The sequence below is a fragment of the Microcebus murinus genome, chromosome 10 (assembly GCF_040939455.1).
Source record: "Microcebus murinus isolate Inina chromosome 10, M.murinus_Inina_mat1.0, whole genome shotgun sequence".
In the NCBI taxonomy this organism is placed as follows: Eukaryota; Metazoa; Chordata; class Mammalia; order Primates; family Cheirogaleidae; genus Microcebus; species Microcebus murinus.
Window position 1 is genome coordinate 23,384,970 of NC_134113.1, and position 22,677 is coordinate 23,407,646.

The following is a 22,677-nucleotide window of genomic DNA, read 5'->3' on the forward strand; positions in this document are numbered from 1 at the left end:
ACTTGTGTTATTGTTTACTGTGCTGAGAATTAAGTACTTTACATTTAAGCTAATTTCCTCTGCAAAATCATATTTTACTTCTAAGGTGTTTCAAAATAAAATGTATTAGCCCCCAATAACAAATGTTTAGGAATAACATAAAACGAATTCAGACTAAGAAAATAAAAGGAATATTAGTTACCAGGCACCTATGGTAAGATAATTCATACGTGAAACTTAAGTGAAACTTAAGAAAGTAGATTTAACATATATTGAACTACATTGTATTTAAAATCTCTCAGAAAACCGGCTAAATTTAAAGATCATTTTTTTAACCTAAGGAATCAATAAAACAGATTGACATTTTTAACTACTTTGAAAAGGGCTACAGTTTGAGAAAGGTAATACCAGTTAACCTATTTGTGAGCCTAAGCTGTTGAACTTGTCAAACAGTGACATGCAATTATTTAATATAATCTAAAAAGTCTGTCAGGCCCAGCAGTTCTGCAGAAGCAGCAAGGCTCTTTTTCCCCTGTAGAAAGACTCTGTGATCCACATAAAACTATTAATAATAGCTTCTATTTAGCTCAGACATTTCAAAGTAAGATTCCAAACATATTCAGGAAATCTTATTTCTGATATAAAATTTGGTATGATAACAGATTCTGTGAGATTCCATGGTTTTGTCACTTTTACTAAGAAAGCAATTTAATAATTTTTAAAGATTTCAAATCCTTGATTGTTCATGGAAACAAAAACAGAAAAAAATTTATTCATTTATAGATGTGCCCTACCTACTATTTTTCTCAATAACTCAGACCCCTATCTATAGTAAAACTGATCAACATAGAAACTGGGCTGAGTAACTGTGTTTGAATTCAAGTATGTCAACTTTTTGACAGACTTGAAACTTTTATAGACATTCTTTAAACATAAGAAACAAATATTTAATATATTTAAAAACTTAAATTTTAAGAAATCTTAGAAATTTTTAAAAATGAATGCTCAAGTAGCAATTCCATGCTTTTTGTCAATAACTAAATTGTTTACAGGGGGAAAAACTAATTAAAAAGAAAACTTCAAAGATTTCAATGATGCTGACTATAAAAGGGAAACATAAGTATGTGGAACCATGAAAACTGTGACTTTTCTAAGAAAACTGGGACTGCATCCTTACATACACAGAAGCCAACTCATATTCCCATATTCCCCCCATGTATTCTATTTTAATGGAATAGCTTATCAGAGAAAAATGAAATAATATACTATACAAAATATATATAACTATTTGTTCCAAGGATAAAGAAAATAAAAAAACACTTCAGTAACTTCACCTACTGTAACGCTCTCCTTATTTTAATCGCTCTAAAACACAAAATACTATTACTAAGGTCAAGTTACATCTGGGTTCGAAGGAAATGCATTAATCCTGAGGATGTTCAAACCAGTTTGGAGAAGTAAATCACAAAAGCTATCATACTTCAATGGGTTGGTATGATTATTCATTAAAAGCTCACAATAGCAGCTAAAATTCATTGATCTCTTACCAAATGTTAGGCACTGTGATAAACACACTCACCATCTAATTTAGCCATTTAAAAAAATCCTGTTTAAAGTATATTATCATTCTCACTTGACAGATAAGGAGAAGGAGGCTTAAGAGTTAGGTGACTTGTTCAAGATCACTGAGGTAGCTATGGTGCTTTACTCCTAGTGCTCTTCAAATAAACACGGGACTTACCATGTAAAGCTATACCAAAAGATCCTACAGAGATGCAGACTGCCCAAGCAAGAGGCAGCAGGCATATGAAAATCTCAAGTTCTGGTTTATTCTAACTTTAGACAAGAGATAAAATTTGAGCAATACTGTTGTCCTAAACTAGAAGATAAATTTAATTCAGTTTCCCTATGCAAAGTAATCAGTGAAAATCCTTTGAAAAATCAACAATACAGCAACCAGTCACCTAGAATTTTAAAAGAGATTTCTTTTAATGTAAGGATGAAATACAAGAAAATGGTGGACTCCTGCACAAGGTGACAAGGGAACAGTGCAAAATTTCCAGAGGCTTTGGATCCTCACACATTCATCTGCTTCTGAGCTAGAAAGAGATCAGAAAGAAAATAATGCTACCACTCTTGAAGAGTTGATATTTAAAACATTCAATTAAGAGCTGTGTGATCCTGGAATCTCAGTTTTCTCATTTTAAAATGAGAATAACACATACCTCAGAAGCCAGTAGCAAAGACTAAATAAGAGAACTTAATACAAAGCAATGATCACAGTGTTGAAATACAATAAATGGTAGTTAAGTATTCTATGCAGGGGATAACTTCTGTCTAGAATGCTCTATACAAATCCTCTCAACAGGTCCTTGCCTGCAAGAGTGGCCACTGCGTTGGTGCTCTAGGGCTTGGACCCTGGCTAGCCAGAATAAACCTCCTCTTGTGTGATTGCAAAAAAAAAAAAAAAAAAAAAAATCCTCTCAACACATGCCCTGTTCCCTCCAGGTCTGAATAATTAGAACTTTTCCTCAGGCTGCCATTGAGACATCATTACCTTTAAAATGCTTTTCCTGACTTCCTCCCAAATGGGTCAGGTACTCCTCCTTTATGTTCCCTGGGAACCCTACAATTTTTTGCTTTTCCAGTATTCAACATATTATTTGGTTAATTGTCCACTTACTTGCTTATTGCTACTACTAAATGTAAACTGTGTCTTATTTAAAGTCATATTGCCAGCACTTAACCAGTGCTTCCAACATAACAATCACTCAACAAAAGGTATGAAATTATATGAATAAAGAAAAAAATAAGTGATCTGTATATAATTTTAAAAATTCAATCATTTCATTTAAATATTTAAAAGGTAATAAAGACTAACAAGAAATAACACTTAAAATGTTTTTCTTGATACACTCTTAAAGGTGAGAATAAGCAGAATGAAAGCAGGAAAGGAGTAAAAAAAAATGAGATCTAGGATACACAAGCTACAGAAATAATTATGAATTATAGGAGCTAAATGATTTAAAATTTCCAACATGTAAATTTTGTCTACGATATAATACCCTAATTAAATAAAGGGTATCTAAAAAAAAACTTACAGTCACTACTATCATACTTGTTAGTAAAGTGTGAATGCCTCTTCCTGAATTTGGGAACAAAATTATGATATTCACTATTACCACTTCTATTCAACACTGGATTGCAGATGTTAGTCAACGCAATAAAGAAAAAGAAATAAAATGTATAAAAAGTTTATTGAGAAAATAAGAAAACTATTATTCACAGATGACATGATAGAGTACATATAAATTTCAAATGCAAAAAAATCTACAAATTCTTTCAAAAGAATCAAAAATCTGTGAAAACTATCAAATGAATTTAGCAGGATTCCTGGATAAAGAAACAATATACAAATATCAACTACATTTCTCTATATAAGCCACAAAGAATTGGAAAATAAAATTTAACAAAAAATGTAATTTATAATATATGATGAAAAAATAAAATACATAGTTAACAAATATACCAAAAGATATATAAGATTTCTAAAGGAAAAACAACAAAACACCACTGAGAAAAATTAAAGAAGGCATATATAAATGAAACGTTTACATCATGTTCATGGAAGAATCAATATTGTTAAGAGAGTTCTTCCTAAATTGGTCCATAGATCTAATATAATACCAACTAAAATCCAAGCAGATTTTTTTGGTAGAAATAGGTAAGCTGACTGTAAAATTCAGATAGAAATGCAAAGGACCTTGAATAGTCAAGGCAAATCAAGAAATACTTGGAAATACCAAGACTTACCACAAAGCTATAATAATAAAAACAGTGTGATCTCATATTAACATAGTCAACTAGATTAACAGAACAAAACAGAATGTTTGGAAACTAACACATACAATTACCAGTTTTGCAAAGAAGGCACTACTTTAAGTAGTGTAACCTATCTCAGTGGAGATAGGTTAATCTTTGCAATAAATAATGCTAGCATAATTATTAATAGAATCAGTATGAAAACTACAACCCTATCGTACACAAAATTTAATTTGAAATGGATCATAATAGACATAAATGAGAAAGATAAAACAATAAAGCTTCTAAAAGAAAACATAGGATAGTATCTTTAAAACGCTGGGGCAAGCATAATTCTCTAAGAGAACAGAAAAAGCTGCAATCATCAAAGAAAAGACTGACATACTACACTTGATGTCATTAAATTTAAGAATTTCTGTTCAGTAAAAAAAAAAAAGATAGTAAGAGAGTAAAACAATAAGTCATGGCTGAAAGAAGATATACACAACATGCATATACCCAAAATGGCTCTATCTGAAATACATAAGAAACTATAACTTAAAAAAACAAATAATCCAATATAAAAATGGCCAACAGACTTGACAGTCATTTCACAAAAGAAGGCATTATGAAAAAATGCACTCAACATCATTCAACATAGAAAAATGGAAATTAAAACCACAATGAGATACCACTCACTACACAACCATCAAAGTGGCAAAAATTAATAAGACCCAATATAATAAAAAATGTGGAGCAACTGGATCTTACATACACTGCTGGCAAAAGTGTAAAATCGCATGAGAATTTCAGAAAATCTTTGGTAATTTTTCATAAAGTAAAGCTTTATGCCTACCCTTTGACCCAGCAATTCCACTCCTGGGTATTTGCAAAAAAACCAAAAAAACACATATTCAAAAAAAGACTCATACAAGAATATTCACAGTAGCTTTATCATAATTGCTAAAACTAGAAACAACTCACATACTCACCAACAATAAAATGGATAAATAAATGGTGGCCCATTCATATGATGAAACACTACCAATATTAAAACACTATGCACTACTATTCCATGCAACAAAGCAAATGTAATGATGACTAAAGAAACCAGACACATATGAGTCCTTTTACGAAATATGAGGTAGTGACTGGAAAGGGTAAGAATGAGTACTCTGGTGTGCTGGACATATTCTGTATCTTGATTTTGTTATTAGTTACACAGATATATATACATATATATAAAAATTCATCATGTTGTACACTTAAGATATGTATTCTTTATGTTAAGTTATATCTCAATTTTTAAAATAATTCAAATCTTTTACACATAATTAGGACAAAAGCCATAATCAAATCTAATGTTTTCAGGAATATTCCTTCATGTTTGATTTTAATAAGAAAACTCTCTAGCAAGATACAAAAAAGCCTGAAGCATAGGAATATACATAGTAGTATCTGGTCTAATTTTTATTTTACTCTAAAGTCAGTACAAAATTTATAAATTTTTCATGCTTCTGATATATAAAAAAAAGAAGGAAAATAACTCTATTTCCTTAAACAAGCATGACCTTTGAACACTAGATATGATTTTTTTCACAACCTTAGCCTCTACATCTCCATTATCAACATTCAAATAAAAAATGAAATCACAAAAACAAAACATAGGTGCCTGCTTTTATGACAATATTAATACATTCTAATAAGCAAGTCTTTTACAATCTTTTCTTATACTGGCCCAATACAAAGCCCATGCACTTTTTCCCTGTTTTTGTTCTCTAATTATCAGACAAATGTAAATCAAAACCACAATGAGATATCATCAAACTCCAGCGAGAATGGCTTTAATCAAAAGTCCCAAAACCACAGATGCTGGCATGGATGTAGAGAGAAAGGAACACTTACACACTGTTGGTGGCACTGCAAACTAGTACAACCTCTACGGAAAGTAGTATGGAGATACCTCAAAAAATGAAAAGTAGACCTACCATTTGATCCATTAATCCGATTATTGGGTATTTACCCAAAGGAAAAAAGTCATTTTATAAAAAAGACATTTGCACTCATATGTTTACTGCAGCACAATTCACAATCACAAAGATGTGAAATCAACCCAAGTGCCCACTAATATATGAGTAGATTAATACAATATGGTGTTATGTATACCATAGAGTACTACTCAGCCATAAGAAAATGGTAAACTAATATCTTTGTAACAACTGGATGGAACTGGAAACCATTCTTCTGAGTGAGGTATCGCAAGAATGGAAAAACAAACACCACATGTACTTACTATTAAATGGGAACTAATCGATCAACACTCATATGCACATATGGTAGTAAAATGCAATGGAAATCAAGCAAGTGGGAGGGAGGAGGAGGGAATGAGTAAATTCACACCTAATGGGTTCAATGCACACTATCTGGGTGACGGACAGAGTTACAACTTTGACTGAAACTGTACAAAAGCAATTCATGTGACCAAAACATTTGTAGCCCTGTAATATTCTGAAATTAAAAACAAAAAACAACAAAAAAAATCCAACATAAAAAAGGAATTCAACTGCATAATGGAATTTATGTAAGCACCATAATCTAGTATGAATTAGCTTATTTGAACATTTTTAAATGCTGCCATTAAAAATAGCTAGTGGTTAAGTTTTTCAAACAAGCCAAATGCAAATTTAAAACATTTAAACTTTTTTTTTTTTTTTTTTTGAGACAGTCTCACTTTGTTGCCCAGGCTATACTGAGTGCCATGGCATCAGCCTAGCTCACAGCAACCTCAAACTCCTGGGCTCAAGCAATCCAACTGCCTCAGCCTCCCAAGTAGCTGGGACTATAGGCATGCGTCACCAGGCCCGGCTAATTTTTTGTATATATATTTTTAGTTGGTCAATTTCTTTCTATTTTTTTCTAGTACAGACAGGATCTCGCTCAGGCTGGTTTTGAACTGACCTCGAGCAAGGCTGGTTTCGAACTGACCTCGAGCAATCTGCCGGCCTCAGCCTCCCAGAGTGCTAGGATTACAGGCGTGAGCCACCATGCCCGGCCCATTTAAAGATTCTTAAAACTTAAATTCATTGTCTTATATAAGACAATTCAAAATCTATCTTATCAACTTTATTTTGAATAAACCCATACTATACCTGATTGCTACCATGGCCAAAAGGAGTACTAGACAAATTAGTGGTTACACTGTGCAAAATAATTTCACCACTAAGAGATCCAGAAGCAATGTAGCAATCATTCCAATTGTATGTTACACAAGTAACTTCATGTTTATGATCCTGAAAGAGAGAAATGAAAGTATTAACACACTGTCCCATAACTTTAAAACAGCCCATTTTCGTGTTTTTGTAAATAACAAAAATTATGTATTTGTCATCTAATATTTACTCTAACATTTTCCTTGAATAACTTTTAAAAATTACTCAAATGAGTAATATCTAATCAATACCAAGTCTTCTCATGAAATAGATTTACTTTTCATAATCATAATAATGGTCCAGGCACTCTGAAAAAAAGAGACATCATGAAAATGTAACTTTCTAGATAGCATTATGTCTACCTTAAAGAATTCAATTAATGTGAAAATGGTAGAGTGAATGCTAAATGAGCAGTGGAGACAAAGTGTTAGAGGAAAGAGAAAGACATCACTGTGAACTGAGTTGACAGAGGAAGCTTTATGAAAGACATAAAGCTTGAGTTCAACCTAAAGGATAAAAGTCATGGGAAGGCGAAAGAAACCAGACATTGCAAAATGGAACAGTGGGAAAAACCAATGAGCAAGGCATGTTTGAGAGATAAAAGCAGCTACTTCCATTTGCTAAGTACCTATTAGTGCTAGGAGCTTCACATATCATTGAATCTTTGGAAAATCCTAAGAGGCAAGATCATTTTGCCCATTTTATAAATGAGGCACATGAGGCACCAAAAGTTTAATGTGAGCTCACATAACTGCTAAGCAATAGAGCCAGGATGCAATTCCACATCAAACTCCAAAGCTTATGTCCTCCCACTATACCAAGCTGCCTCTCAAATCCGAATGGGAATCCACTTTGAGGAAATAAAATTGTTGAGTTTTAAACAAACTGAGTTCAAAAGGGCTATATTTTCTAACATCAAACCAGAGAAATGTCTGTCTAGCAGAAGCATAGAAAAGTGATTAGGGTTAGGAGGATAGTTTTTTAACACTTTGGTGCCATATCTCAGTAATATAAACAAACTAACCCCTGTATTTAATAATTAGATTTATGTAATAGCAAGAATGATAGCTATGCTATTCCATATTCTATGCTATAACTTTTTCAAATGGTCCTTCAGGCACTTTCAGAGATTTCCCTACATTTTATTCCTTTTCTAAATCAAAGAAACAATTGCTATCTTGAGATAGCATCAATAAATGTTTGATAAGAAGATAAAGGGAGTAACAGACATCTTGTGCATCATTCCCATTTGGGAAATTAAGAACATGGGGTCCAATACAATTCTATGACTTTGTGAAGGGGCAGGTGTCTTCCTAATTTCAACTATGGAAAATACGTCATTCAGTAAACATTTACTAAGCATCTACCAAGTGCCAGAAATTGTGTTACATCACCAGGAAGAGAGTTGTAAAGGAGGGACCCAAAGGGGAAAGGTAAGATTTCCCACTATCACAATTAGTCAGGCAAATACTCATTAATGGAATGAATGAGGGAACAAAGCACTCTAAGAATTTCAAACAACACAAAGAGAAAAAACTATCAGGAGTGATTGGGAAAGCTGAGGATGGAAAAATGAGTAGAATTTTGCCATGCGGGTATGGGGTAAGTGAAGCTCCTAAAATGTGTGACAATGTGTAACAAAACTGGCCATAGACTCTAATCTCTTCTCAACTCTGTAAGACACTCCCTATTTATAGCAGGTATATCCCTCTAAATACCTTTAATTAAAATATTTCATAATTTAAAAAACTAAGCAACGAATAATATCTGAGTTTGCATTTCATCTTTGCCGTTACTAGTGGTTTGACATAGAACAAGTTAACATCTGACTCAGTTTCTCTATTTATACACAGGAGGAATACTACCTGCTTTGCAGAGTTGTTTAGATAAGCAGGATTAAGTATTTATAAGCACAGTAGCTGGCGCATCAAAGAACTCAATAAAAGTTAACTACTCTCATTACTGGCAACTTTTCAATTACCCATCTTTTCCATAGCAAAGATTATAGAGTCAAGATTCTTGAAAATTTAGCTAAACATATAAAATAATGAACTTCCAAAGTTAATAGTTAAACAGCAATTATAGGACTATATTTCAGTTTAGCTAAGAGAAAACAATTCTTCTATATACCATTTCTCTAGTAAGAATTAATTCAATGACATTAAGACATATAACAAAACGATAATGCTGTCTGGTATTTGCTACAAAATACTCTGGAGGTGAGAGGGTTAGTAGGTTAGCACATAGATAAAACAATATTGGCCATGAGTTGATCATCACTGATGTCAGATGATGACTACATGGGTAATGGGTTAAAGGAAGGTCTTTCTCTGTGTATGTACATGTATGAGATAGATATGTGTATGTGTTTAAATTTTTCATTATTATAACTTTAAAAGACAAAAATTAAAAATAACTTTAAAGATTAACTTCTAAATAGTAAAAGGACATAAAAATGAAAAGTAGAGATAAAAAAAAATCATAACCAGAGACTTTCTTGTAATGAATAATTTTCTAAAAACGCAAAAAGCTATTTAAAGAAACACTAATTATAATAGTAAAATTTTAGAAAACATTACATTACCAAGCTAAAAATACATACACAGAAATAACAGCAGCCAAATATACTACAAAACTAAGAAGCAAAATCCCCAACTCTGATTCACGTACTGAATACTATCATCCTAAACCAGTATTCTTTTTCCCAAAGTGTCTTTAAAGAAGATCCTTAATGATGACAAACCATGCTGCAGGAAAAAAATGAAGGAAATGGTTCACTCAAGCAATAGTGGAACTAGATAAAAAAGAAAAAGTTTTAAACACTGATAATATGCATTAATATTATACATGGAGGAAAAAAGACAAAAAGAAGTTTTTGGTTAAACAGCACCTTTATTTTCCCTAATAAATCTTTCTTCCATTCTGAAGTGGCTTGTTTTTATCATAAAAGCTCAAAATTAAAAGAAAAGTTTGGTAACTACCCTAAACACATTGTGACATTCCTATTTTTTGTAAAGATTAAAAAAAAAAAATGAATTGCTTACCTTAAGAGATCGATGAACTCTTTTTGATTTTAAATCCCAAATATTAACAGTGTTATTAAGGCCTCCGCTTACCAAAAACATGGATGTAGAATTTAAACTGACACATGTCTGCTTTTGCTATTTAAAAAAAATAAAAAAGAAAGAGTTACCTTAATTTAACAGAGCCAGCCCAGAGCTGAATTTCAGGTCTCATCCAACACTTAGTAAGCATGTGAAAAGTTATTTGTTGAATTAAATACTATAAGCATGCTAATATTAATATTTGTAATAAAGAGTCAACTCTCGTCATCTTTCACATGGATCCAACAGTTTATAATGGGGATCAAAATGGCTGCAAGGTCATTAAACACGTTCATGTTCTCTTGCATAGAATGGTGATAACAGAGGAAGCTTACAAAATACCTGCAAGTCTTTGTCTCCCATTAGCCCTTGCTAGCCCTTAATATCTCCCCTTGATAAAACCTCCTCTTGTCTTTCCACAGAATATCTTAAACTAAAATCAATCTCAAACTCAGAATATGCTAAAGAAAAAGGGTGCTTCAAAGGATTTGTATTAATAGTTTAGACCCCTCATTTTACAGATGGGGAAGGCTTTTCAAAGAGGTCAAGACACTTACCCTGAGTTTCCCAGCAAATCTCCCCACAAGAAGCTCAAGTCTCAAACACCATTATCAAAACCTGACCTCACATTCTTCCCCATCTCTGTAAAGACACCATCCATCCAGTTCTCAAGATGAAAATCCAGATAACTGTTGATTCCTTGTCCTCTCCCTCCTCCAGTAAGTTCTATAAATGCCAATCATAAAATAAATCCCACATAGGCCCCTCTTTATCTATAGCTACTATTAGCACTAACCTAAACCTTGCCAAACTATGACAGCAGCCTCCTACCTCATTTCCCTATTTCTACTCCTGCTTTCCCACATTCCATTCTTCATAAGAAGGGTGAACTTAAAAAATGTAAATCAGATCATGTCTCTCCCGTTTAAAAATCTTCAATGGCTTTCAGCCTAGAATAAACTCCAAACCCATTAACCTGGCTTTCCAAGCCCTATTTAATCTGGGCTCTGTCCAGCTCATCTCTTACCATGTTCCTTCTCATCCACTAATTCTCCAGCCATACTAACCTTCTCTTAACACATTGACTGCCACACTAGAAAAAAAATTTTTTACTTGGGGCCACAGTATTTTATTACAAAAACAGAATAAAAACTTCAAAAACAAAATGATCCTTTCTAATTTAATGAATGAAAACGAAATTTATTAACTTTAACTAATTCACATTTTTAGAATTTATCAATATTAATTGTAACAATAAGAACGTCAAGAAGATTTTCATGAACCAATTGAAGGGTTTTACCCAGGTTTTGCTTCACAAGGCCCCAGGCTCAAAACTAGTGTGAGTTAAATACAACTCACATGGCAATTAAATTGTTAAACATACAACCATGTATTTGCCTCAAGGCTTCTACAAAGCTATTCTCCTTCCCTAGAAAGCAAAATTCCCTGAACCTTGGCTGGATGGCTTTTTCCTGGTCAACAGATATCAACCTTAATGCCCTCTCTTCAGGAGATTCCCTTGGCCACCTAACTTGCGATTGAATTTATCTAATTTATTTCTCTGCATAACAACTTATCAATCTGAATATTCGTTTACTAGTTTATTGCCTGTTTCCATCACAATGTCAGTTTCATTATAGCAAAGACCATATCCATGCTCAATAAATATCTATAAAATAAATGACTAAAAATACAGAGGTTATCAAGTTCTACTCACAATGAGTATCTATGAATGTCACTTATGCGGTGGTGCCACCAGTAACTATGCTACACAGAACATGTTGCATGTTTTTTCCTATTTAACCTATAGATGCAGGACAAAACTACAATGATTGTTCTTATCTCTAGTTGAATGCTATGGGGAAAAAAATCAGTGAAATGAAGTCCAAAAAGGACATTTTATGACTTAGTTAAAAGGCAAGCTATGTAGGTTTAGGCTAAGGCAAGTCATCTCACCATTCTGAGCTTATGTTTCTTCATCTGAGAAATGAAAGGTAAGGACTAGATCTGTTCTAAGGACTAGTCGACACATCTCAAAAACATCCTGTGCTCAAGAGAAAAATGCTTAAAAGGCTGTGGCTGGTCCCTTCCTCTTCAGCCCCAAAATGGACTACCCAAGGTTTCTTCTAGTTCTGAAATTTGAACCAAGTGTATCACCTAACATGTATAAAATGAGCAGGCTGCACATTACATCAATCTTTTAATATAGTTGCTATAATTCTCTTGCAGGTACCATCCTAGGAATTGACTTTGGTCTAAAGAGACTACTAAGATTTAGATTCTAGTTGTCACTGCAAATCAGGGCAGTTTACTAAGAACTATCAATATAAACTTTAAATAAAACAGACAAACATGGTGTCCATCAAAGATAACCTTATTGGGATTCCAATTATCACAATGGCTATAATCATTCTTATGGGATCAGAACAAAACCTATATTTATAGCTGTTGATAGAAGACCTTTTCTTATGTTAATATATTATTAATGTAGCTAATGAACTTAAATAATTAATGGAAATTATGCAGTTATTATAGGAACTCTGTACCCCCAAGATAAAACATTAGAGATACAATTTCTTAAATCTAAAAACAACAGCTGATCAAATTTCTAGGATATTTAGTAGCCTATTATATCCATAATAATACTCTTAATACCAATCTGTCCACATTAAAGAGGTAAAATACAAAGAAAATAAGCATTAACCTAAAGTTCCACTCTAAAAATGATTTTAAAAGAAGTAGGATCAAATTTTATTTTCCCAATAGAAAAGATCTAATAGCTCAAAGAGTACAGGAGTAACAGGATTTGGAAGGACTATAAAAGAGGTTATCAAAACATTAATGTCACAAAAATTTATTAATAAAAGCTAAAGAACCAATGTTTGCAGAATATTTTTATAAATGAATTAATGTAAATTCAAAATTAGAACTAAAATGATCTCACTTTTAGCCATGTGCATTATGATGATTACTTAACTATTAAAAGAAAGAGGACTAAGAATTATAGCAACTAATTTGGAACATTTACAAAACCCTTAGAATTGTGTCATACTTGTAAATATCATGGTTTTTTTTTTAATTTCTTTTTTTAAAAAAGGCCCAAAGACAGTTTCACTGATTTCAAGGCATAATGCATAAAAGTAGCACACACACAATAGTGGTGGAGATGGAAATCAAAACTGTTTTGCTGTTGACATTAAATTCAACAAATGTTTGTTGACCACCTATGATGGGATCTAAAGATCCAAAGATGACTAAGATGTTTTGCCTGCTCTTCAAGAGTTCAATCTGCCTTTCACTGACCAGGGATGTCCTCTGTTTCAATTTTACTGAACTCAGTTTGAATAGACAGGGTGCCTCAAATTCCATTTCTATCCTTAGCAGACGTTCTCACTGTCCCATGCCTCCAATATCTCTGGTTTGGAAATGGGTTCAAGGCAATCCCACCGAATACCTTTAGGAAAGGATTGATAAAAATTGTAAGCCCTGGCTGGGCGCGGTGGCTCACGCCTGTAATCCTAGCACTCTGGGAGGCCGAGGCGGGCGGATTGCTCAAGGTCAGGAGTTCGAAACCAGCCTGAGCAAGAGCAAGACCCCGTCTCTACCATAAATAGAAAGAAATTAATTGGCCAACTAATATATATATAGAAAAAATTAGCTGGGCATGGTGGCGTATGCCTGTAGTCCCAGCTAGTTGGGAGGCTGAGGCAGAAGGATTGCTTGAGCCCAGGAGTTTGAGGTTGCTGTGAGCTAGGCTAATGCCACGGCACTCACTCTAGCCTGGGCAACAAAGCGAGACTTTGTCTCAAAAAAAAAAAAAAAAAAAAATTGTAAGCCCTCTTTAAATTACCAGAGTTTATAGTCTATTGTCCTGTTTTCTAACTGGGTACCTTACCTATCCCAGATTGTAAAATTATGACAATTCATAATAATTTAGGATTTGTGATGAAAACTTTGAAACTAAAAAAAATAACTACAAACTACTTACATCTTTTTATTTAGACCTTATCCTATTTTAAAAAGCAATAACTTTAAAGGAGAATGTGTGAATGGAACTGAAGAAGTAAGCATCATCCTCAGAGGGATTAATTTATACAAATAAAAAGATAAGGAAACAATAGGCAATGAGAGCTTCATTGAAATGCCCCAGGGCCAAAGCTCATTTGACGGAGCCATCCTGTTCAAGGAGGGTACGGGGAGGCTCAGGCAGGCCCCTCAGGATGACGTGGACAACCTGAAGCAGAGGGCTACATCAGATATGGGTCATTTACCCATGATTCTAAGCCTAAGGTCAGTAAAGTAGTGCTGTGTCATTAGGGTTCATATGGTCAGGTCAACCAAGTAACCTTGGTGGGACATAGTCCTAAAACAGGTAGCAACAGAGATCTTCCCAAAAGGGAGAAATGGCGAAAGTAAGCACCTAGTGACCAAAATCCAAGTCCTTAACTGTTCCCCTAGAATCCAACATTATCTTGCCTGAAGATGCTTCAGTAAACACACACATACCTTACCTTTAAGTGTTACTGTATTACTTTAAGCCTAGGTTAAGAATGACACTTTTGAACACCTTTATATTTAGTTGCAAGCATCATAATAAACAAGCAATTACCACTCAAGCAAAACTAAGATTTTAAAAGGTTTTTTTAAAAAAAATCACTTACCCCTGCAGCAAGCTCCAAAAGTGGAACAGGTTTACATTTGCAACTTGAAACAACTATTTTGTCGCCACTGGAAGATGCTGTCACTAGAAAGTTATCTGAATGAAGAGTTATGGAGCATCAAACTATATCCATGAGCATCTACAGCACTAAATTATTATTGTAAGAACTGCAATTATAAAAGCAAACACACTAAGAAGACAAACAAATAGGTATAACATACACCTTAGGTTTTAAAAATGGCTCAGGTTACTAATTACAAAGACTAATTCTCTTTGCTACTACTACAGGGAAGAACTATCCTTTCTGGCTGTGCTATCACTTAAAAGCTATTTAATCCATGTGAAATACTACTCCGTTTTCAAAGAGTAGGCCAGAAAGTCTAATTTTATCCTTCAAGAATGAGAGCATGATAAAAGAACCATCAGCAAGTATCAGTCAGCTTTTTCATCTACAAAAAAATGTTCAAGATAGATATTTGTTAACCCAGTGCTTGGTTCCAATTTAAGATAGAAAGCAAACATCCACACTAGTCTTCTATCTTTCCACTAAAATAATAAAAAAAAAGCCTGATTTTTTTTCAGGACTGGAGTTTTTGTGACAGAATGTTTCAATCTTAAATGTATTAAGAATGAATATTACAGTAACTGTAGCAAATATAAATAAGTGTGGTTAAGTAGCAACTGTTTATGTTATAGAAGTTTTAACTTTATTTTAAATTAATTAAAAATTATATTTTCCTTATTTTATATAACTTATAAACACAAAACAATGTATTTCAAAACTAAAGTGATTAAATACAATATAATGAAGAATATGAGTCTGATTTTGAGTCATAACAAATTAAAATATCAGAAGTTTAAATCTATGCCTTTTAGCAAGCAGTCTATGAATAAATGCAATGGAGATAGGTAAATGAGACACTCACAATCCTAACTGCATTACTTTTGGATGGTTTACATAACATTCAGATATTTTGTGAACAGAAATGAATTGTAATTTTATTATGATACATGATTCAACAAAATCACTTCTGCCTAGATACAACAACATTGAGAAAAATAAATCATTTCCCTCTCCTTGACCTCTTCCTCCATGTACCACTTAGAATACAGAAAAAGAAGGACTAAAGGAAGATATTATGAGAGTTATCTAGTTATTTTTAAAATTTCTTTTGTAGTTTTAGAAGGGATGAGAAAGTCAGGAACCTGTGAAAGTGAGGAACATAACCTAAAGGACCAAAAAAGAAAAGGAAGAAAGAAAACTAACTTCACTGGCATTTCACATTAATGCCATCCTTGAAATCTATGCTATATAGACCCCAAGCTGCTGAGTCTGGGAACTTAGGGCTTTCAGTGCACATCTACTTTTACAACAAAACTATATTGAAGGAAGAATACAGTTTCCAAAAGCCATACAACACTATCTCATAGCCACATTAGTTTTGTTGATAAGACTATTAAGCAGTACATCAGTAAATACCAACTCCTAGTAAAACTCCTTGTAACAAAAATAAACCAAAAAATAATTAAATTTTATTAAGAATTGCTACTTTTATATAGTAACAGGAAAAATTAAGCTCTAAACACAATGAAAGTCTAAAAACAGCAGAAACTTCATATATTTGTCACTCTTTACTACATTTTCCCTACATACGTTGGAGTGTCCTTCAAATATGTAGTCACTTCATCATGAGTTTGATTAATATAGCACCATAGTAATTTATTACTTTAATACAGAAGCAAGGAATGATAAAGAGGTAAATTTAATTAAGAAAATTCATTTTTGTTATGTACTTGCAAGAATAATTAGGCTGGCATGAAAACTTCTATTTCTGTTTACAGATCAGTCATATTTTAAAGCTTTCATATTTTAACTTTTATCAGGAAGTAGAATATCAATACTTCGGTATTAATGAAAATCAGATAAATATTAAAACTTCATTTGTATCAAAAATAATGTATGAGTTTCACAAAAGAATAATTTCTAACATCCAATCATATAGAACATTTTCATACAAAAGGTGATAAGAGTACTTTGTTTATAGCAGTGGTTCTCAACTGGGGGTAATTTTGGCAATTCTGGAGACATTTTTGGCTATGACAGCTAGAGGCTACTGGTCACTAATGGGCAGAGGCCAAGAAAGGTTCTGAACACCCTACAATGCATAGGAAAGCCGCACAACAAATTACTTGCCCTAAAATGTCAACAGGGGTTCAGAAACTCTAGTTTACAGGCTTCACTCTCTCATTTATTTTATCCACGTTTAGGAGCTCATCAAGACAGGGAAGATGTTAATTAGAAACATAAAAAACTTAGGAAAAAAATCAATCTCAACAATGTTACTATGTATGTTTAGGAAACGGTATTTTCATCACACACAGAAAGGAAGAGAAATACAGAGAATACTCAGCAAGATAGGGATGATGGGCAGTTTTTTCTCTCTTCCCCATCTCATTCCTGCCTTTAAGTTCTTTAATTTCCCAATCAGATTCACAAATGCAGAAATGTAGATGCAAAAACTCATTCTAAAACCTTTCAGGATCATTTCCATTCACCTTATGACCTACCATATTTCATACGGTTCAATAACAAACTTTTGATAACACAACTAATTCTATGGTGTGAATCTAGCATATATTTTTTTAAGAATAGCAGTATTTCTGAATGAAGTGGGTTGCAACTAGATTTTTTATTAAATGAAACCAATAGAGAAAATCAGAGTGCATTCATATGATATATTGTTTTAAACTACTATTTCACTTTATCTTTGGTAACAATGCAAAATATATTTCTCATTATGGATCACGTACAAAAGTTTCACAGACACTGGTTGTTTAATCTAATAAAAAGTGGTCATTTAAAAAAATAAAAAGGATACTATTGCTGCTCCAACATATTGAGCTGATTCCATGTGGTGATGTGTGTGGGTTGAATTTATCCACCAATGTCAAAGATGAAGCATCCCATATTTTAATATCATCTCCCGATGAAGCAAATCTGAGGTTTTCCTGCATGACTGCACCTACAAATAGTTTCAAACAATATATTTAAAAAACAAGGATAGGCAAAAAATACATATATATATATATACATATATATGCATATGTATATATGTACCGTGTTTCCCCGAAAATAAGACCTACCCATAAAATAAGCCCTAGCAGGATTTCTAAGCATTTGCGCAACATAAGCCCTACCCTGAAAGTAAGACCTAGTGATGGGTGTGGCTACGTAGCACATCTGCACAACCCATGCATTTCATAACGGACCGGTAAAGACGAGCAGCCCTTCCTATCTGCCCCATCGTGACAGCTTCTATCCCAGAGGTGACTGGAAAGGTGCTGGCAGCCCCACCAAAAAGGACGGCTCCCCCTGTCAGGTCCCGGCCATCCTGTGCCTGCTGCAAGCTGAGGCTTTGAGGGGAAAGTCTCCTCAGTGAAGTGAGAAGTGGGACACTCCGCTTTAGGTATTGTGTGTCCCCAGGGGGAAGAAGGAAAGCTGTGGCTGCCATTTTACTATGATGACGTTCCAGAAGAAGACAACTTAACCACATTTGAATAAATATATATTGTGGTACAGTACTTAAAAAAAATAACACATCCCCTGAAAATAAGCCCTAGGGTGTCTTCTTGAAGAAAACTAAATATAAGACGCTGTCTTATTTTGGGGAAAACACAGTATATATATAATTATCTAATCTAAAACAAGTGACTCCATTCATCCACTTTTGTTGCAAACAGAGCCCTCACCACAAAGTAGTTGAAGTGATGATCCTAAAACATAAATCAGATCACAGTCTCTTAGTTGACCCTACCAATAGCTCCCCACAATTATAATATAATGAAATCCAACCTCCTTACCCTTCCTCACATGCCCTGGCCCCTATGTAACCCTCCTCCCTCTTTTCTCAGAGGGCCACCAGACTCTGGACATATTGGCCTTCTTTCTGTCTCATAGAACAAAAAAGGGCATTCTCACCTCAGTGTCTTTTCATTTGCTCCCCCTTCTGCCTGGAATGCTCCCCCAGATTTCCCATGGTCATCTCCTTCTCATCTTTCAGGTCTCAGCTCAAATGTCTCCTCCTCCAAAAGGCCTTCCCTGACCACCCTGGCTAAAGCAGCCCCTCACCAGTTACCCTATATACCAATACCTGACTACCTTTTGTCATGGCACTTCCTACTATCCAAAATTCTTATCTGTTCTCATAATAATGTCTGCTTCCCCATACCAAAGTCTTGAAACATTACTGGTACACAGTAGGTACTCAACAAGTAACTGTTAATAAGTAACTTCCCAAACTTTAAAAAAATGTATGATAAACTAGCATTCCTGCAGGTCAGAATCCAGTCATCCCAGTTCTTCAAAATCTAAAACTAGCAATACAGCCAAAGGAGATGCCACCAAGCCACCAAGTCCCTATATCAATACTTGGTCTATAATGCTCTCGCTCATATTCATGGTATTTAACAAATAGTTCACACACATAATTCTAACAAGGTGATTTCACAAACCAAGGCAGTCTAGAAGACTAATGTCAAGGAAGCTGCTCTAGGCAGACACTTTAATGGCAGCAAGTAGTAATGGATGACAGGAGAAAAAAAATTCCCAAAAATACATAGGAGAAAGGGGAGGGGGAAAAGGGTATAGCAATATACCCCACCACACCTTCCTAGCATGGACAATGCAAGAGTACTGCACATTAGTGATGTCACAGACAGGTCCCCAAATCATCAACAAAACATCACACTTATGTCTAGTATGCCCCATTTTGGAGGACAAGTTAAAGACATAATGAATTATAGAAACGCTTCATTCTCAAAAGACGAAAAAAAATTTAATGTTTATAAAAAGGCTAAAACTTTTGTTAACTAGTCACTCATGTGCTTCATTGTGCTCCATTCATCAGATAAATGCAGTGCTACTAAAAGCCATTAAACAAAGACACAGTGTTTAGATTTGGTGCCTCAAACATGTGTAACAAGTGCCCTCTTGGTCCCCAACTCAAAGAACAATGACGTCCCGAAAAGTGATCTCTTAAGTTCAGTAAACACAAGCACAAAATGTGTCTACCACAATATTACACCATGTCTGTAGAGCAGTATGGTGTAATGGGCAGATCACTGAAGCTAGGGTTCAGAAAAACTAGGTCCAAATGATCTGTCCCAACTTAGGTGACATAACTGAGTCACTTAATGTCTGTTTTCTTCTCTAAAAGCGGAGCGAGGAAGAGGACCATCTGTCCACCTACCTCAGTCTTCTGAGAACTGAGCACATTTTAGTGAGGGCATTATTACAACAGGTCCTCAAAGAGGTCCCCCAGAAAGCGAGCAGTCAGAATACACGGCGATAATGGACTGCTGGCCCCGGTTTAGGACAGCGGCTGCATGAAACAATTCAAACACAACGCTCAGCTGAAATAAAAGTTCTCCAAGTTTCATTGACCGAAACTGCATTTGACTTGCAGAAGAACTGTTCCACTGGGGTTACCTTGTAATATGCTTTCGAGTGCCTGACAAGAGTCGTATTTGAGGATTACAAAAAGGGAGACAGACTTTGTGGAGAGGAGGCAAACTTTGCAGAGGCAGCACACCCCGGTAACGCCGCCCCAACCTACCCCAGCTGACCCGGCCGCGGCTCCCGGGGCACTTCCGCGCCACACGCGCCGCCGCGCCCCTGCCCGGCAACCGCCCGGAGCACCGGGCCGGCGGGGCGCGCGGAGCCCAGGGACCTCCGCCCCGCCCCGAGGTGGCCGGAGGGCGGCCGGGGGTCAGGAGAGAGTACGGAGCGGCGGGCGGCGACACGGTGACCCCGCGCCCTCCGGAACCTCACCTCTCCGCGGCAGCACAACAGGGGGCCACGGCGCGGCCCGCTCCGCGCTGGGCTTCCGGCTCCCGCCTGGACTGTTAAACTTCGGCGGCCGGAAGTCCCGCCCCTGATGACGACACCAGGAGAGGCGCGGCCCGTAGCCCGGGCTCTTGTCCGCGGGACAGAATCAGGGGCAGTGGCTCCGGCTAGGGCGGTGCTGGGTCTCCGCGGGGGAAATCATCCCAGCGCCAGGGCGGCTCCCTCCACGCCCTAGCCCCGGAGCTCCGGCCACTGGCAGCTGATCCTTTGTTATTTATTTGTTTGCTGACTGCCTACTGTGTGCCAGGCACTTTGCTAGACTCTGGGTGTACAGTGGTGGGTTTAGCCTGGGGATACAGGGGTACAGTGAACCCTTAACACTTGTGGTCCCTAGCCTCGTGGAGCTTACAGTCCACTATATGAGGCTGACGTTAAATAATTGGATACTTAAATGAAAAGGGAAACTGACAGTTGCTACAAAGGAAAGGTTTATAAGAAGGACAAAAACCCATAACAAGGGAAATAAACGTACATGTGGATTTAGGAAAGGATTTCCTGAAGAGGAAGCCATGGAAAGCAGGTAATGCCACATGCAATCTAAGAAGTAACCCAAAGAGTAAGCGTCTGAGCTAACTGACTTCAAAACCCATGATCTTTCTTTCGCATCATGCTGCGGGGGGTCAGGAACATCAAACATCAACTACTTGGGAATTCTTTTGAAGGGGATGCGTTTCAAGTTGGAAAAGGGAGTTGCTGAGCTGAGTGAGTTTTCAATTGCACTTTCTAACGAGGCCTGTCATAGCTCTACTGGCAAATTTTGCTGAGAATACTTATAATAAATATAGGACAGCTCTTCTGCAAACAATGTTATTATACTTTTATCACAAGTACACATGGTGTGTGTTTCTGAACTAGTTAGTTACATAAGAAGTATATTTTTTTCGGAACAGAAATTGAAGTCCTAGTCAAGTTCAAAGGTTGATGGGAAGCAGCAACTACCTTAATTGCACAGGCATCAGTTCTTGAGGTTATGAAATCTTAATTTTGACAGGGAAGAGGTGCAAAAAGTAGGGAACTGAGAAAGTGGAGTAAGGGAAAGGGGGCAGGGAGAGAATTGGGGCAAGTGGGGAAAAGAAACCTTAAAACAGAAAGGACAATTAATTAAATCTCTGAAAATTCAAGCCAGCAGGAAAATTGAGACTAGACTATATGCAAATATGTATATAACATAAAATACATATCATAATATATAATAGATATTGCATATAAAAATACTTATTGAACACTTACACTTTGCTAAGCACTATATTTGTGTGCATAGATACAATGTGTATATGTATGCAATATATATAATTTCATCCTTCTAAAAACATATAAAGTATGTACTGTTAATGTGTCTCCACTTTATGAAGAAACTGAAGTTAAGTAACTTGCCCAAGGTCACACCATTAATAAATAATAGAGACAGTAATTGAACCCAAGACCATGTAACTACAAAGACTGTGCTCCAAATCATTAATGCTATAAAGTCAAGAGCCAAAACAGCATAAAAAGCCAAATGAAAACCTCTACTCCTCCCTCCTCACTGGTGCTACAGCCTCATCAAATCTTATACTGGTCCTGTAACAGTCCTCTCATTCTTGTTCCTATGTCTGTGCCTATGTGAATACTGTTTCCTTAGTTCTGTGTAAGATAGTCTATATGCAATAGAAGCCAAATGTTGGAAGCCTTATTAATATATGAACTATATAAATATATACAGCTTTTTAAAAGTAGACATCAAGGTGAGCAATATTTATAGACACAAAAAGAAATATTTCATAACAATAAAAGGGTAAATAAAATCACAAACTGTGTCAATTATAAATTTAGGTGTGGACAATAACAGAATTTTTAAATATTAATATGTGAAAATAACTATCAAAACTAAAGGGCAGAAAAGGCATATACATAATTATTGTTGGAGACTTTAACAGAATTCTCTTAGAAATTAATAGAACACCCAGATAAGGGAAAAAAAACAGTAAAGATGTGGCAGATATGAATATTATCAACTATTATAACTGACATTTATAGAAC

The 22,677-nt window shown here is 35.3% G+C and overlaps 1 protein-coding gene across 2 annotated transcripts in view; it reads right to left on the reverse strand.

The window, feature by feature from the left end:
• NEDD1 (NEDD1 gamma-tubulin ring complex targeting factor) overlaps positions 1-20,676 on the reverse strand; it is a 39,137-nt gene extending 18,461 nt beyond the window's left edge. Inside the window, exons 1-5 of one of the 2 annotated variants that reach the window (XM_012775332.3) lie at positions 20,584-20,676; positions 17,633-17,776; positions 14,755-14,849; positions 10,034-10,150; positions 6,930-7,070 (exon numbers count right to left, since the gene is read on the reverse strand). In XM_012775332.3, coding sequence (XP_012630786.1) covers positions 6,930-7,070; positions 10,034-10,150; positions 14,755-14,849; positions 17,633-17,768 — 489 coding nt within the window. In that variant the 5' untranslated portion in view covers positions 17,769-17,776; positions 20,584-20,676. Of the gene's footprint in view, positions 1-6,929; positions 7,071-10,033; positions 10,151-14,754; positions 14,850-17,632; positions 17,777-20,368; positions 20,546-20,583 lie in introns of those variants that run through there. The other variant, XM_012775335.3, reaches the window with a different exon arrangement.
• Between the last annotated feature and the right edge of the window lie 2,001 nt (positions 20,677-22,677).